Source organism: Staurois parvus, unplaced genomic scaffold (assembly GCF_062004578.1).
Source record: "Staurois parvus isolate SC_StPar_1 unplaced genomic scaffold, SC_StPar_1.0 ptg000022l, whole genome shotgun sequence".
In the NCBI taxonomy this organism is placed as follows: Eukaryota; Metazoa; Chordata; class Amphibia; order Anura; family Ranidae; genus Staurois; species Staurois parvus.
Window position 1 is genome coordinate 315,603 of NW_028317818.1, and position 14,900 is coordinate 330,502.

Here is a 14,900-nt window from a genome sequence, read left to right on the forward strand (position 1 = left end):
GACAGATTCTTCCACCTGAGCTGTGGATCTTTGCAGCTCCTCCAGAGTTACCATGAGCCTCTTGGCTGCTTCTCTGATTAATGCTCTCCTTGGCCAGAATGTCAGTTTAGGTGGACGGCCATCTCTTGCTAGGTTTGCAGTTCCATACTCTTTCCATTTTTGGATAATGGATTGAACAGTGCTCCATGAGATGTTCAAAGTTTGGGATTTTTTTTATAACCTAACCCTGTTTTAAACTTCTCCACAACTTTATCACTGACCTGTCTGGTGTGTTCATTGGCCTTCATGATGCTGTTTGTTTTCTAATAAACCTCAGAGGGCTTCACAGAACAGCTGTATTTATACTGAGATTAAATTACACACAGGTAGACTCTATTTACTAATTAAGTGACTTCTGAAGGCAATTCATTCCACTAGATTTTAGTTAGGGATATCAGGGTAAAGAGGGCTAAATACAAATGCATGGCACACTTTTCAGATTTTTATTTGTAAAAAATGTTTAAAACCATTTATAATTTTCCTTCCACTTCACAATTATGTGCCACTTTGTGTTGGTCTATCACATAAAGTCCCAATAAAATACATTTACGTTTTTGGTTGTAACATGACAAAATGTCGAAAATTTCAAGGGGTTTGAATACTTTTTAAAGGCACTGTAAATGTAGTTTGGTCATCAGCAGGGCAGCAAAGCACAGGCAGCAATGAAAATATTGTTGGAAGCTTTAAATGCTCCTAAAGATACTTTTCTTGTTTTCACTAAAATCCTGTTATCAGGTAATACAGATATTTTTGTGTTTTTGATTCACGCAGTAATTTAACACCTTCCCACCTGGCCTATAGCAGATTGACGGCCGGGGAGGACACTCGCCATTGTGACTGGGGTCATACGATGTCCTGTCACAACGAGCCACCCACAGGGCAGAGCAGCGGCGCGATCTGTCACCGGCTGTGTCCACAAGACACAGCCGATGACATATCACTACACTGGCCGTTGCCAGTGTCATGTGACCACTGTGACCAATCACAGCAGATCACATGTCAATTGTATACAATGAATGGCTTCCTTTGTATACAATTATGTTGTTAGCTGTGACTGGTCAAGGCAGTCACATGATACAGACAGGGCCAATCACAGCCCATCTGTATCATGTGATCAGCTTTGCCCAATCACAGCTAATCACAACAAAAGACTGAATTAGTCAGTTTTATTCCGTAACAATGATTGCAAATAGCAATGAAATACATTGGTATTAGCAATCATAATGTGTTAAAAAAAACCATTAAAATCCTGATCACTTGCCCAGAGTAGTTCAGTGTTACTATGGTAACATTGTATTGTTTGGTCACAGTGTGCTGAAAAATAAAATAGTAAAAAAATGAAAAAATATAATAAAAAATAGAAACATTTGAAAAATAAATACAAAATTCAATTATTATTTTCACCGAAGAAATGTAGCACAATAAATTTTGACATAAATTTATGAAGAAATGTTATTTATGTGCAAAATTTTATAACAAAAGCGAAGAAAAGTGAGTTGTTTTTTTTTGTTTTTTTTTATTCAAAAGTTTCAGGTGTTTTTGTTTTATTTAGCAAAAAATAAAAAACTCAGTGATGATTAAATACCACCAAAAGAAAGCTCTATTGGTGTGAAAAAAATAACAATTTTATGACCGCGCAATTGTAATTCAAAGTGCAACAGCGCTGAAAGCTGAAAATTGGCCTGGGCAGTAAGGGGTATTGAAGTGGTTAAAGGAAATCTATGGTCGCAGCATACACATTCATTTTATAACATCAGCATTGTAATACCAATACAAACAATAGTTGGTTTTAACAATCTACTATAAGTTTACTTGAAAGTCAAAGTAAATGTGTGGAGATTTTCACTTTCAACGTTGGTTTACATATTTGAAGACCGTTCAGAATAACCCCCCTGCTCAAGCCCCAGTGTCCCTTTTAACGAGGCTATTATGCCTGGGGGACAGCAAGTTCTGCCTGATCACGTGACCACTATGATTGGCTGTCACAGTGGTCACATGCATAGGAGCCAGTTCCGCTGTCTTTGACAGCTTGGCCACTGTGCTGGGACGCACAGCAAGTACACTGTCAGCACAGAAACTTTAGACACCCATGGATGCATACGTGTGGCACTTGGGCATTAAAGCCCATTCACCTTGCTCGGCACATATGTTCTGTTAATAGGGAGTAGGTTGGAAATTTATTATATGATTTTAGATTTTGACCATAGATGCACTTTAACCACCTAACAACTGCCCGCAATGTACTGCAGATGGGCAGCCCCTGTAGGCAAAGCAACATACCCAAACGTCGCTGCCCACTTCCTGGTTTTGGATACGCACATGCACGCTCACTTGCCAGAACCCACTGTGATTGTACACAGTGGGAGCCTGTCAGTAAGTCCCAGCCAATGATTCAAGGCCTGGACCTGCTGATCGGCTGTGTGCAATCACAGCCCAGAGCCCTGTGTTAATAATTGAGTGTGGTACATAGAGGACAATCTCTGTTTCTCATCCCTGCAAAGTAGGGATGAGAGATTTAGAGATTAAGTAAAAGCAGCACACATTACACATTGTTAGGCACACATTTAACCCCTTGATCGCACTAGATGTTAATATTATCGCTCATCACTGTATTATTGTCACTGGTGATGTCAGTGGCAGTTAGTCCGTTCCCCCCCAGCACCAGTTAGTTTCAGATTGCCCACTGCAGTATTTTACTCCCAATCATAAGTCACTGATCACCACCATTACTAGTATAAAATAAATAAAAATTCCAGTATATATAGTATAGTTTGTAGATGGTATAACTTTCACACAAACTAATCAATATGTACTTGTTGAGATTTTTAGGCATATACCACAATACATTTTGGCCAAAAGTTATGAAGACATTTTATTATTTATTTATTTTTTATTGGATATGTTTTATAGCGGAAAGTTTAAAAAAAGGGTTTTTTTTCCAAATTTTTGGTCTTTTTTTTTTTTTTTTGTTATATTTAAAAAATTAAAAACCTATTGGTGATCAACCACCAGCAAATGAAAGCTCTGTTTGTTTGAAAAAGATTATATCAATTTTGTTTGGGTACAGATTTGCATGACTGCACAATTACCAGTTAAAGTAGCATAGTGCTAAATAGAAAAAAATGGCCTGGTCATGAAGGGGGTAAAATCTTGTGGAGCTCAAGTGGTTAACTGAATCTGTTATTTACTAGGTGAGTGCAGCAACAAGGAATGTCCGTTTTTACACATCGACCCAGAATCGAAGATAAAAGATTGCCCTTGGTATGATCGAGGTTTCTGTAAACATGGTAAGAAGCATGACCAGGCTGCCTGATAAAAATACCTGTTGTAATTAGTGACTTTTTATAAAATAACACTTGTTTTTGTGCTTAAAGGTCCTTTGTGCAGACATCGGCATACACGCAGAGTTATATGTGTCAACTATTTGGTGGGATTTTGTCCAGAAGGCCCTGGCTGTAAATTTATGCAGTGAGTTCCCTTTCCTCTTGTTCATTCAAGTGCTATTGTAAAAGCAGCATAAAACCAAACAACTATGTATAAAATGTTTTTATGAAATGAGCATGCTGACATCTAGACATTTTATTTGTGTTTTTCCTTTGTGTTTTGCATGGGGGTTTTCTGTGCCTAATTGAATACAAATTGATTGGCTAGTTCAGGCAAGTCCTCACATTATAGTTTTGTTAATTGTAAGGGAGATTGTACAGTTAGATTGTAGTATGCATGTATAAATTGTTTGTAAACATGTATTTAATTCAGTGAGGTCATTCAATCAATTTAGGTATGGGCTTTCCCTGTCATATATGAAAGAAACCTCATCGCCACCTACAGGAGTAGGACACTAGGCTGAAATACACATCACCGCCTTTGGGCAGTCTTAGCTGGTATAAACCTCCTCTCTGCTATAGTCAAGGCAGATTTTTCTGTCTTGTGTTGAAAGCGATTGTAATCCTTTTTTGTTTGTTTTTTTTTTTTCTTTTAATTAAAATACCAAGAATGTTGGCTCCTGACGCTGTATCTGAGCCAATGAGGAGCGAAAGAGCCTACGCTGTCATGCACATCTCTGGATCAAGATTGGGCTCAGGAATGTATTTAAGGGGGCTGTGAGGAAAGCTGCATGCATAAAGTATTTTTCTACCTTACCTTACACCTTCTGCCTTTACAACCTCTTTAACCACCTCCCGCCCACCATATAAGTAAATGACGTGAGGGCGGCGGTTCTCTTGTTCTTGGAGTACGTCATATGATGTCTTTAGCTCTAGCTGCAATGGGCACCCTGTCGATCGGTGGTACGCTGTGTCCCTGGGACACAGCAGATCACCGATGGCAGTAAAGAGCCGATGACACAGACTCTGCAATGTGATCAGCTGTACCCAATCACAGCTGATCACATGTAAATAGGAAAAGCCGGTTATCGGCAGTCCTTTCCTCACACTGACAGCGCGTGAGGAGAGGAGAGCTGGTAAGCAACATTTCTCAGAGGGGACATGTACACTGATCATCAGGGCACCGATCATCAGTGCCCTAATGATCAGTGTAGCCCCATAATTGCCACCTGTCAGTGCCCATAATTTCCACCTGTCAGTGCCCATGAATGCCACCTATCAGTGCCCATCAGTGACTCCTATCAGTGCCACCTAACAGTTCCAATCAGTAGTACCTATCAGTGCCATATATGAGTGCTGCCTTTCAGTGCCCACCAGTGATGCCTGTCATTGCCCATCAGTGCAGTTTATCAGTGCCCATCACTGCAACCTCATTAGCACATATCAGTGAAGGAGAAAAATTACTTATTTACAAAATTTTAAAAAAGAAATTAAGAAAAAAATTGTTATTTTAAAACATTTTCAGGCTTTTTTAGTTTTAGCAAAAAATAAAAAACCCAGTGGTGATTAAATACCACCAAAAGAAAGCTATATCTGTCTCAAAAACATTATCAAAATTTTGTTTAGGTACAGTGTCGCATGACCACGCAATTGTTATTCAAAATGCGACAGAACTGAAAATTGACTGAGGTAGGAGGGGGGTAAAAGTGCCCAGTAGCAAAGTGGTCAAGGAATAATGACCTAGTTCACTGGTCAGTTCCATAGCTTTTTCTTTTTTAAAATCTTTCTTTTTTCCACTTCGGTCTTACACGGGGATAAAGGGGTTCTCTGTCCCTTTTTTCCTCCTTCCTTCTGAAGGTAGTGTCGGATTAACACCAGGTTGAGGATATTGTCCTGCCTTTGATGTATCCACGACCTTCGCACCCGGAAGAAGTTGTGCTGCATTCATGTAATCTGGGCGGTTTGTGTATATCTGGCTGCTGTGGCTTCCTTTTGGAGGCTAAATTCCTTTTTTATGATCATGGATGGCCCCCTGGAATGACCTGGTGGGCTTCTCAGCCATTTTTTCCTGAGGTATTCGGCAGATGAATGTTCGGGTTTTCTTAAGGGCCGGGCTTCGGCCCTATGCCATTACTGCACACTCCTCCCGAGCGATTGGTGCCTCTTGGGCATTCTGATATCAGGTGATTGTGTCTCAGGTTTGCAAGGCAGCTACCTGGTCGCCTGTGTACACTTCTACTAAGTTGCTGTGATCGCATGTTCTTGCTGTTTCTTTTGGCACAAGGTTTTGCAGTCCGCTGTTTAAGGTTCCTTGAACACCCCCCCCCCCCCTTAGGGAAGGAGGTTTGTGTGGGTGGTTGGCATATTTGCCTGGTTGCCCCAGTTTCTTGATTTGACCAGCCGTCATTAAGGCACGTTCCTATGGTCAGGAATAGAAGAGCTATGTCAATCAAGGAACGTAAGAGAAAACTGGATTTTTTTTTGTTACTCGCTGTGAACTCCCTTTCTCTGAGTTAATTGACGGACACAGCACCCACCCATATTCTTGAGTTTTTTTGTCTTTTTACACTACTCTGTGACTAATTGGCCTGTCTATAGCAGAGAGAGGATTTATAACAGCCCATAGACAGTTCTGTGTTCTTTCGTTTTTTTTCTGCCAAATGTTGTACTCCTGTAGGTGGCACTATAACCCTATGGTCAATAATAGAAGAGCTGTGCCCATCAATGAACTCAGAGAAAGGGATTTTACAGTAACAAAAATCCCATTTTATTGAAGTTCATTATGGTCCGATCAAATCAGAATTTAGGGGCCTTCAGAGTTTTTAAAATGCATGAGCCTGGAAAGGGTAACACATATGTTTTTAGATTTGAGCTTCCAATTTTCGTAAGGTAGGTAGATTGTTTGTTTATGTAGAATTTTCTAATCTTTTTTTTTTTTTTCACCTAAGCATAAAATATTCTGCCAGAAGCCTGCAGGATTATCTAGATCAGTGGTGATCAACTTTCTTGATGCAGGGGGCCTCAGGTGCGGCCTCTGACATCACCAAAAGGCTGCGCATAACATACAGTGAATGTAAAGCTACATAAAGCTTTCAGACATCTTACAGGAGTTTTTGGAAACTGGGGAATCATGGGGGTTGATTTACTAAAGACTGTGCATTTTACACTCATTTTCCCTAGAGCTTAGCGAATGTGGTGAAGCTTTACTTTGCAAAGAGTGCCCAATCAGGTGCAACGAAAAGAAAAAAAATGCATTTTTTCTTGCCCATGATTGGATGATGGAAATTGTCACAGTTTTACCACATTCACTAACTTATGGGGAAAATTAGTGCAACTTCACAGTGCAAAGTACACAGCCTGTTTGCCTTTAGTAAATTAACCCCATAGACTAGAGACACACTACATGAAGCTGCTAGAGATCCCTGCTATTACAGCCCTTTACAGATCAACTACTTCATGAATGTGTTCCCTACAGGCCTCCTAGAAATTATTTATGCTGCTTTGATATTTCTCCTAACAAGGTCCATTATAACATATCAAAGGGGAAAAATCTAAAAAGTGAAAAAGGATGGGTAGCACAGAAAAATAAGTATGATAATGGGAAAGAAATAAAACAAGCCATTTAACTACTAGGACCCGATCTAAAAAACATTTTTACCTTTTTTTGGCCTGAGCAGCCATCCAGGCGAGGTAGGAAAGACTACTGTCTACAGGAGCCCCAAGGGCTGCAGGTTGAGCACCAAAGATCTAAATGCTTTTGGCAAATGAGAGACAAGAATTTGTTGTTCTTCATTAGTAGTGAATTTCAGATTGTGGATTTAGGAACACTGACCTTTTTTGAGAAATCTGTAGTTCTTAGGAAGTTTGTAAAGTCTTTCTTACCTCAAAACCACAAATGTAACACATTGCAGGTGACCAGTCCTTGGATGTGGTGTATTAGTTTTCTTTTTTAGGCTTTTTTTTTTTCTCCTTTGTCACTTGTTTATCCAGACAGTAAGACTGACTCATTCTAGAAAAAGTGGCAGTTAGAGGGTTTAGACAAACAATTTAACACTAATAGTGGTCAGCTTTTATTCATTTATTTTTATTATTTATTTACTACAGGTACTTATATAGCGCTGTCAATTTATGCAGCACTTTACATATATATTTTACATTCACATCAGTCCCTAACCCTCAAGGGGTGTACAATCTAAAGTCCCTAATTTACATTCATACATACACATACTAGGGCCAATATAGACAAGATCCAACTAAACTTCCAGCATGTCTTTGGAGTGTGTGAGGAAACCAGAGTACCTGGAGGAAACCCACGTAGGCACAGGGAGAACATGCAAACTCCAGGCAGGTGGTGCCATGGTTGGGATACTTATGTAAAACCTTTATCCAAAAAGGGGAAAAATAACCTGTTTCTGTAACTGTTTAAGCAGTGTTAGCTGGAGTTAAGCTTCAATTAGTTGGTCACGTATGTAAATCCATCGAAATCTACTATTCTATCTAACACTACTCCTTTTCAGAGGATAACAATGCCACTGTCCAAGGGTGTCCACATTTCTCCTCCATAGATAGAGTGGAGGAGCAAATGTAGCTGCCCTAAGATGGGAAGGGTGATACAGGCCAGATCATCAGGTAAACATAAAAGGAAAAAAAAGACTAAACAGAGAAACAAATTGCAGCTAGCACATCCAAGCACTGGTAAAGCTGCAATGTGTTAAAGCAGTGATTCTCAACCTTCCTAATGCCACGACCCTTTAATACAGTTCCTCATGTTGTGGTGACCCCCAACCATAAAATTATTTTCATTGTATACTTTATAGCTGTAATTTTGCAGCGGGAGGAGTAGTGCCACATCATTGGTGTCAGTGGGAGGAGTAGTGCCACATCACTGATGTCAGTGGGAGGAATAGTGTCCCATCATTGGTATCAGTGGGAGGAATAGTGTCCCATCATTGGTATCAGTGGGAGGAATAGTGCCACATCATTGATGTCAGTGGTAGGAATAGTGCCCCATCATTGATGTCAGTGTGGGGGGGAATAGTGCCCCATCATTGGTGTCAGTGGGGGAGGGGGAATAGTGCCCCATCATTGGTGTCAGTGGGGGGAGGAATAGTGTCCCATCGTTGGTGTCAGTGGGGGGGGAAATAGTGCCCCATCATTGGTGTCAGTGGGAGGAATAGTGCCCCATCATTGGTATTAGTGACAGCAATGATAGGGCACTATTCCTCCCACTGACACCAATGATACTTACCTTGCTGACCCCTGCTCCAGCCTGGGCTCGCTCCCTCCCTCTCCCATCTACAGCCAGCATACATGGCTGCAGCAGCACTATCTGCACGGTACAGACACTTAACGGTCAGCTGTCTTCCTTCTCCGGCCGCTCTCCTCTTCACTTACTCCGGCAGCTCCCTCACTCAATCTTCTTTGATCTTTGCGCTGCCGCTAGGCTCCTCCTCTCCAAGCTCCACCTCCTCACTGGTGATTGGCTGCCTGTGTTCCTCTCCTGAGCTACAGTTCTGGCGACCAATCACCGTCCAGGAGGTGGAGCTGTTGAGTGATCCAGATGGGGGTGTGGCCAGATGACAGGGGCGGAATGTCATCCCGCCCACACATCGCCTGGAGACGGATAGAGGAGCGGTGTCTCGGTTCCTAAGACCATCAGAAATATGTGTTTTCCGATGGTCTTAGGCGACCCCTGTGAAATGGTCGTTCGACCCCCAGGTTGAGAACCGCTGTGTTAAAGTATTGTTTTCTAGTTTAGATGCGCTTTAATGATTCTTTTGACTTTTTGGTGGAGTTTTACAAAGTGCTGTTGGCAGGTCAGCCACTCCTTGGAAGATTCAGTACAGTTACATATATTTTCAGTTGAAGTCATACCTCTCCTTCTGATGGAGCCCCAGACTTTTAAATCACTCTTCTTTTATAACTCTTTCAAGATTGAATGTGTTTTGTGATATAGGAGTTTCTTTTAATGGTGGTGATATGTGCTTGTTGGATCTTTATGCTGGCAACTTTACTTCAGTGGAAGGTTTGAGAATAAGTTAAAAGTATTTTGAACAGGGCTACCAATAAACATCACTGATCAAAACGTGATTGCAGAGCTGCAGATACAATATCTAGAAAGCGCTAGAAAGGTTTTCTATTTTATTTATTACAGGCATTTACTGTACGTATATACTGTATATAGCAATGTTAGTTTACATATACTAATAATTTACAAAATTCCCTGCCCTCAAGAAGCTTACAGTCTAAGATCCCTATAACCTATGCACACATTAGAGCCAGTTAACCTCCTAGCATGTCTTTGGAGTGTGGGAGGAAACCAAAGTACCCAGGGTAAACCCATGCAAGCACAGAGAATTTGCAAACTCCATGTAGATGGTGTCTTGGCTGAACCAAGATTTGTCCCAGTGAACTACTGCGCTATTGTGCTATCCTGAGTTTTAACTTTAGTTGCTAATGAGCTGCCAAGTTGAAAATCTTCCAGCCAATTTGTCACCTGTTCTACTTATCCACAGTTCTGCAGACAACTGCAAAAGCATTAGGTATTATTCATCTATTGTATTCGTTTCAAACATATATATGGCAGAATAAACCATACTATTTGTTTTTGCAGCCCACGGTTTGAACTACCTATGGGAGCGACTGAACAACCTCCTCTACCTCAGCAAACACAGCACCAGCAAAAGGTAATCTTATCACATCACATGCTAGGTTGTAGAGGCACACTCCAACTAGAACACATTTATAGAGAATATGTTAAAAAAGGGCTACAAATATAAATCACATACCTGCTGTAATCTCTAATACCCTGCTTTTATGGAGGAGTTCTGGGACTTCCTGATATTCCCTAAGTTTTCCTGCACATTCCTATAAGGCAGAATGGCTGCTTGTCAAAGTGATGTGCCAATAGGAATGTGTGTGGGGTGGCAGGTAACGTCATGCTTCAGCAATGCTTGGAAGTATCACAGCTTTATTGTCACAGTGACCCAGTATTTAGCGATAACACAGAGTATTAAAGGTAAATGTACCTTATAGCTGCTACATTTTCTTTTTCAACTTGCCATATTAAAAAAAAAAAATCCTGCCAATACCGACCAGCCATGATTTTGTACATCTAGCAATTTGTTTTATATTTTTTATTTTTTTTCTAACAGCAAAATAATATCCAGGCGTCACAGAGATCGTCCTCTCTTATACAGTTAACAAGTCAGAACTCACCAGGTCAACGATCTCCACAGACAATAGGAGTCATGCAAACACAGAGCAACAATACCGGAAACCGGGGACCTAGGCCACTTGATCAGGTCACCTGCTATAAGGTCAGCTATAACATGATGTTACCTGTAAAGCATTTTTCTTTTATCCTTTTGAACAGGTGTATATGAGTGGTGCACCGAAATGAAAATTCTGGTGCCGAAACAGGAACAGAAAATTCAGAATGCACGTGGCCAAAAACAGTATTTGTATAATTTTTTTTAACTTTAATGTGTATTTTTATTATGATTTTATTGCTATCACATAGGAGACCAATAGTCTCCTATGTAATAGCATATGAGTGACAGGTCCTTTCTGTAGGGGGGAGGGGGTGGGCAGTGTGTGCAAGGAGGGGGCGGGCAGTGTGTGCAAGGAGGGGGCAGGTAAGGAGCAGTGTATACACTCAGGCTCCCTCACTGGCTGCCCCTATGTCACTGCAGGGTTTTAAATGTAATTACCAGCTTTTTTTTTTTTTTTCTCCTTTCACTATAGCTCCAAGAATGAGCTGTCATTCTCCCCTCCACTAAGGGAAACTAAGGGATGGGGGTCAATGGGTGACCCCGCCCTTTCGTTTCCCTTAGCGGAGGGGAGAATGATAGCTCATTCTTGGAGCTATAGTGAAGGGGGGAAAAAAGCCAGTAATTTTAAAATCCAGCAGTGACATTTAGTGGTATTTCACGATATACACTGCTCCTTTCCTGCCATTCTTCACCCCCCCACCCCATATGCAGTATATACAGCCCCCTATCAGCACTTGTATACGTATCTTGTATTTTCAAATTGTCCTATTGGCAAAATGCTGATAGGGCTATTTTTGGCCGCCAAAATTTTGCTGCATCCCTAGTGTATATGGTCCCTTTATGTATAACTGAGAGGTTTTGTCTCATACAGACTGATCACAGGAAAGAATAGATTCACTAAAAAAATTTTTTAAAATGAATAATTTTAATTATCGTTTAAAATATCCAGATTGTACCCCTTGCAGTTCTTTAAAAAAAATTAAAAAGGGACCTATTTGTCCTGTAAAACTGCACATTTGTTTTGTGCAATTCATGGCAAAATCGAATGTAACTAGGCTGTTTTCTCTCCAGGTAAAATGTCATTTATTCATAAAGAATAGAATAAATCCTGAAGATACCTCATTATGGCCAATAGATGGAGTTGATGATCATAGGAAATTATTACGTATTTACTATGATTGCCATTATGTGGTATTTTCCCGAACTGCTCTATTTTTAATGAATGAATAACATACGATCTGGAGAGAAAATAGCGAGTAACATTCGATTTTGCCTCTTTTTACACAGAACAAATATACAGGCAGTTTCATAAATCTCTGTATTTTTTAAAATAAATACTCTTTCGGTCATTACTTTACTTTTGAATCACAAATATTACATTCAGTATGTATTTTGTAATGAAAACCAGGTGTTGTATTCCAAATTTTTCTAAACACTTTATAGCAACAATATGAACAAAATAATGCATAGTTCAGACAGTCAACCAGCACTACAAGTCCTGTAACAGCAGTATTAACAAAATACATAGGACATACAATATTGTGTGAAACTGTCCTATAGAGTTAGAGTTGTAGAGATCTAATAAAAAAAATTTGGAGAGAACATAGGGAATTGGGGAAGGTGTGTGCTCCAGATTTTTAATGTACTTTTACTATGTTTCTAAAATGGAGAAAAATGCTGTTGATGGAGGAAACGTTTTCATAAAAGCATACATGAATGTGTACATTTAAGTTTTTCACTCTGTTTTACAGTGTGGCGAGAAAGGACATTATGCCAACAGATGTACAAAAGGCCATTTGGCATTTTTAAGTGGCCAGTGACAGGAGTTTGATATTGTTGGATCCATTCGTTTAAGGAATGCAGATGTTCTTCGATGGACATTGGGGTTTATTTTTTTACATATAATTTTAACTAGTCCTGGAACTACTACAATTTCTGTAAATAATGGGGCAAGCTTCTGATGATTACATTGAACAATTTCTAACAAACACTTTCTTTGTTCGTCAGTTACCAAAAGCTATTTTGGCTATACCTTTTTTAAATAAATGGTGTACATTTACCCAGTACTGTTTTCACTACATACATTTTTATTGTGTACTTGACCTAGTCTGTGTTTTTTTTTTATTTTTTATTCTGTACAAAAAATGTTGAATTTTGGTGTAAACTATCTGAAAGTTGCCAGTTTCCAGCTCCAACTCTTCATGTATGCTTTGGAGAAATCAAATTGATGAGTTGAAGCCTATATGGGAGCTTCCATATGAGGCTTTCCCAACAGGTGTAACGCTTTGACATATACCCTTTAATTTAAAGCATTCCTGTCGCTATATTATACAAAATAAAATCTGTTATAGCACAAACAGCCAGTGACCTCAAGAGTGGTAAAGACCTAACTGTACAGTTCATGAGTCCACATTGGGTATAGTGCAATTAGACCAGCTGGCTTGAATGTCCTTGGCGCAGCTTTTCAGCAGAACAAAGAGATATCTGTAGTATTGCAAAGGGACACAAGAGGGCAGATCTAAGTGCAGCAAATATGATCATATATTAATAAAAAGCAAACTAACCACTCGCATGTAGTTAGATAAAAAAAGTGAATGTCATGCATTCAAAAATCTTTCATACATGGAACCCAGGCAATAGTAGGAAGCAGAACCGCCAGCATCAGAAGGCACACAAGCACAGGGTTCCATGGATGATGGCTTTTTGAAAACATGACATGCACTTTTTTATCCAACTACATGTGAGTGGTTAATTTGCTTTTTATTAATAAATTATCCTATTTGCTGCACTTAGAAGTGCCCTCTTGTGTCTGTCACTATATTACATTTTCATATAAAGGCATACCTGTAAAGGAACAGTGCAAATACCTTTCACGCTGCCCACCTCATGTAACACCACTCCAGTTCCAAGAAATCTGCCAAGGTCTGAAATGGAACCTAAATTTTTGTATGTTCTTTTTTTTTTTTTTTTTTTTTTTAAATCTCGAATAAGAGCCCACATAGTATTTGTGAAAATCTCAGACAAGAACCCCAATGGTTTTCAAGTTGAAAATGAATCCCAATTGTTTCTGTTTGTCTAATTCTTACAGTAAAGCTAAGGAAACTGACCCAGAAGTAGCATTAGCCCCTTATCACCGAGAGGGAGGGTTTGTGATGTTCGAAAGCAGAGCGGGGTTTAGGGTCATGTGACCACCTTGATTGGCTGTCATGGCAGTCACATAATCAGAAAGTTCCTGACTGCAAGTAGCAATCAAGACATTTCCGTCAGGCGCTGGTAAATGTGCCAGGAAGCACGCAGGACGCACGCTCTCGGCACATCTTTTGTTTAAATATACTAATGCTAAAGCTATTTACAGTCCGAGGGATACAATACAAACCACAGAAAAACAAAAAGGAGTGCCAGACCAAAATCGGATAAAGTCCAAAAAAATTGTAATTGTTATTTAAAAAAAAAAAAAAAAAAGTCCTATAAAAACAGCCCACACATTTGGGGGGCAACACCAATCACCCTTCATCGGGGCTCAACACAGGATAAAACTTGAATGGTCTCAGAGAAACCAGTGGCTTCATAGATCTGCAGTGGATATAAAAAGTCTATACACCCCTGTTAAAATTTAAGGTTTCTGTTATGTAAAAAAATTAGACAAATAATTTCAGAACTTTTTCTGCCTTTAATGTGACATAAACTGTACAACTCAATTGAAAAACAAACTGAAAACTTTTAGGGGAGGGAAGTAAACATATAAAACTAAAATAATGTGGTTACATAAGTGTGCACACCCTCTTATAACTGGGGATGTAGCTGTGTTCAGAATGAAGCAATCATATTCAAAATCATGTTAAATAGGAGTCCGTACACACCTGCCATCATACAGTGAGGAACAGAAGTATTTGAACACCCTGCGATTTTGCAAGTTCTCCCACTTAGAGATCATGGAGGGGTCTGAAATTCAAATTGTAGGTGCGTTCCCACTCTGAGAGACAGAGATTAAAAAAAAAAATTCAGGAAATCACATTGTATGATTTTTAAAGAATTTATTTGTCTTGCACTGCTGAACATAAGTTTTTGAACACTTGAGAAAATCAGTGTTAATATTTGGTACAGAAGCCTTTGTTTGCAATTACAGAGGTCAAACGTTTCCTGTAGTTCTTGACCAGGTTTGCACACACTGCAACAGGGATTTTGGCCCACTCCTCCACACAGATCTCCTCTAGATCTGTCAGGTTTTGGGGCTGTCGCTGAGCAACACGGAGTTTCAGCTCCC

General features: G+C 39.8%; 1 protein-coding gene across 1 annotated transcript in view; it reads left to right on the forward strand.

Moving 5' to 3' along the window:
• The window catches only part of CPSF4 (cleavage and polyadenylation specific factor 4), a 39,243-nt gene extending 26,543 nt beyond the window's left edge, over positions 1-12,700 (forward strand). The window contains exons 4-8 of the mRNA XM_089691414.1: positions 3,231-3,326; positions 3,414-3,507; positions 9,976-10,048; positions 10,517-10,681; positions 12,388-12,700. Coding sequence (XP_089547540.1) covers positions 3,231-3,326; positions 3,414-3,507; positions 9,976-10,048; positions 10,517-10,681; positions 12,388-12,456 — 497 coding nt within the window. The 3' untranslated portion in view covers positions 12,457-12,700. The remainder of the gene's footprint in view (positions 1-3,230; positions 3,327-3,413; positions 3,508-9,975; positions 10,049-10,516; positions 10,682-12,387) is intronic.
• The last annotated feature ends 2,200 nt before the right edge of the window (positions 12,701-14,900 follow it).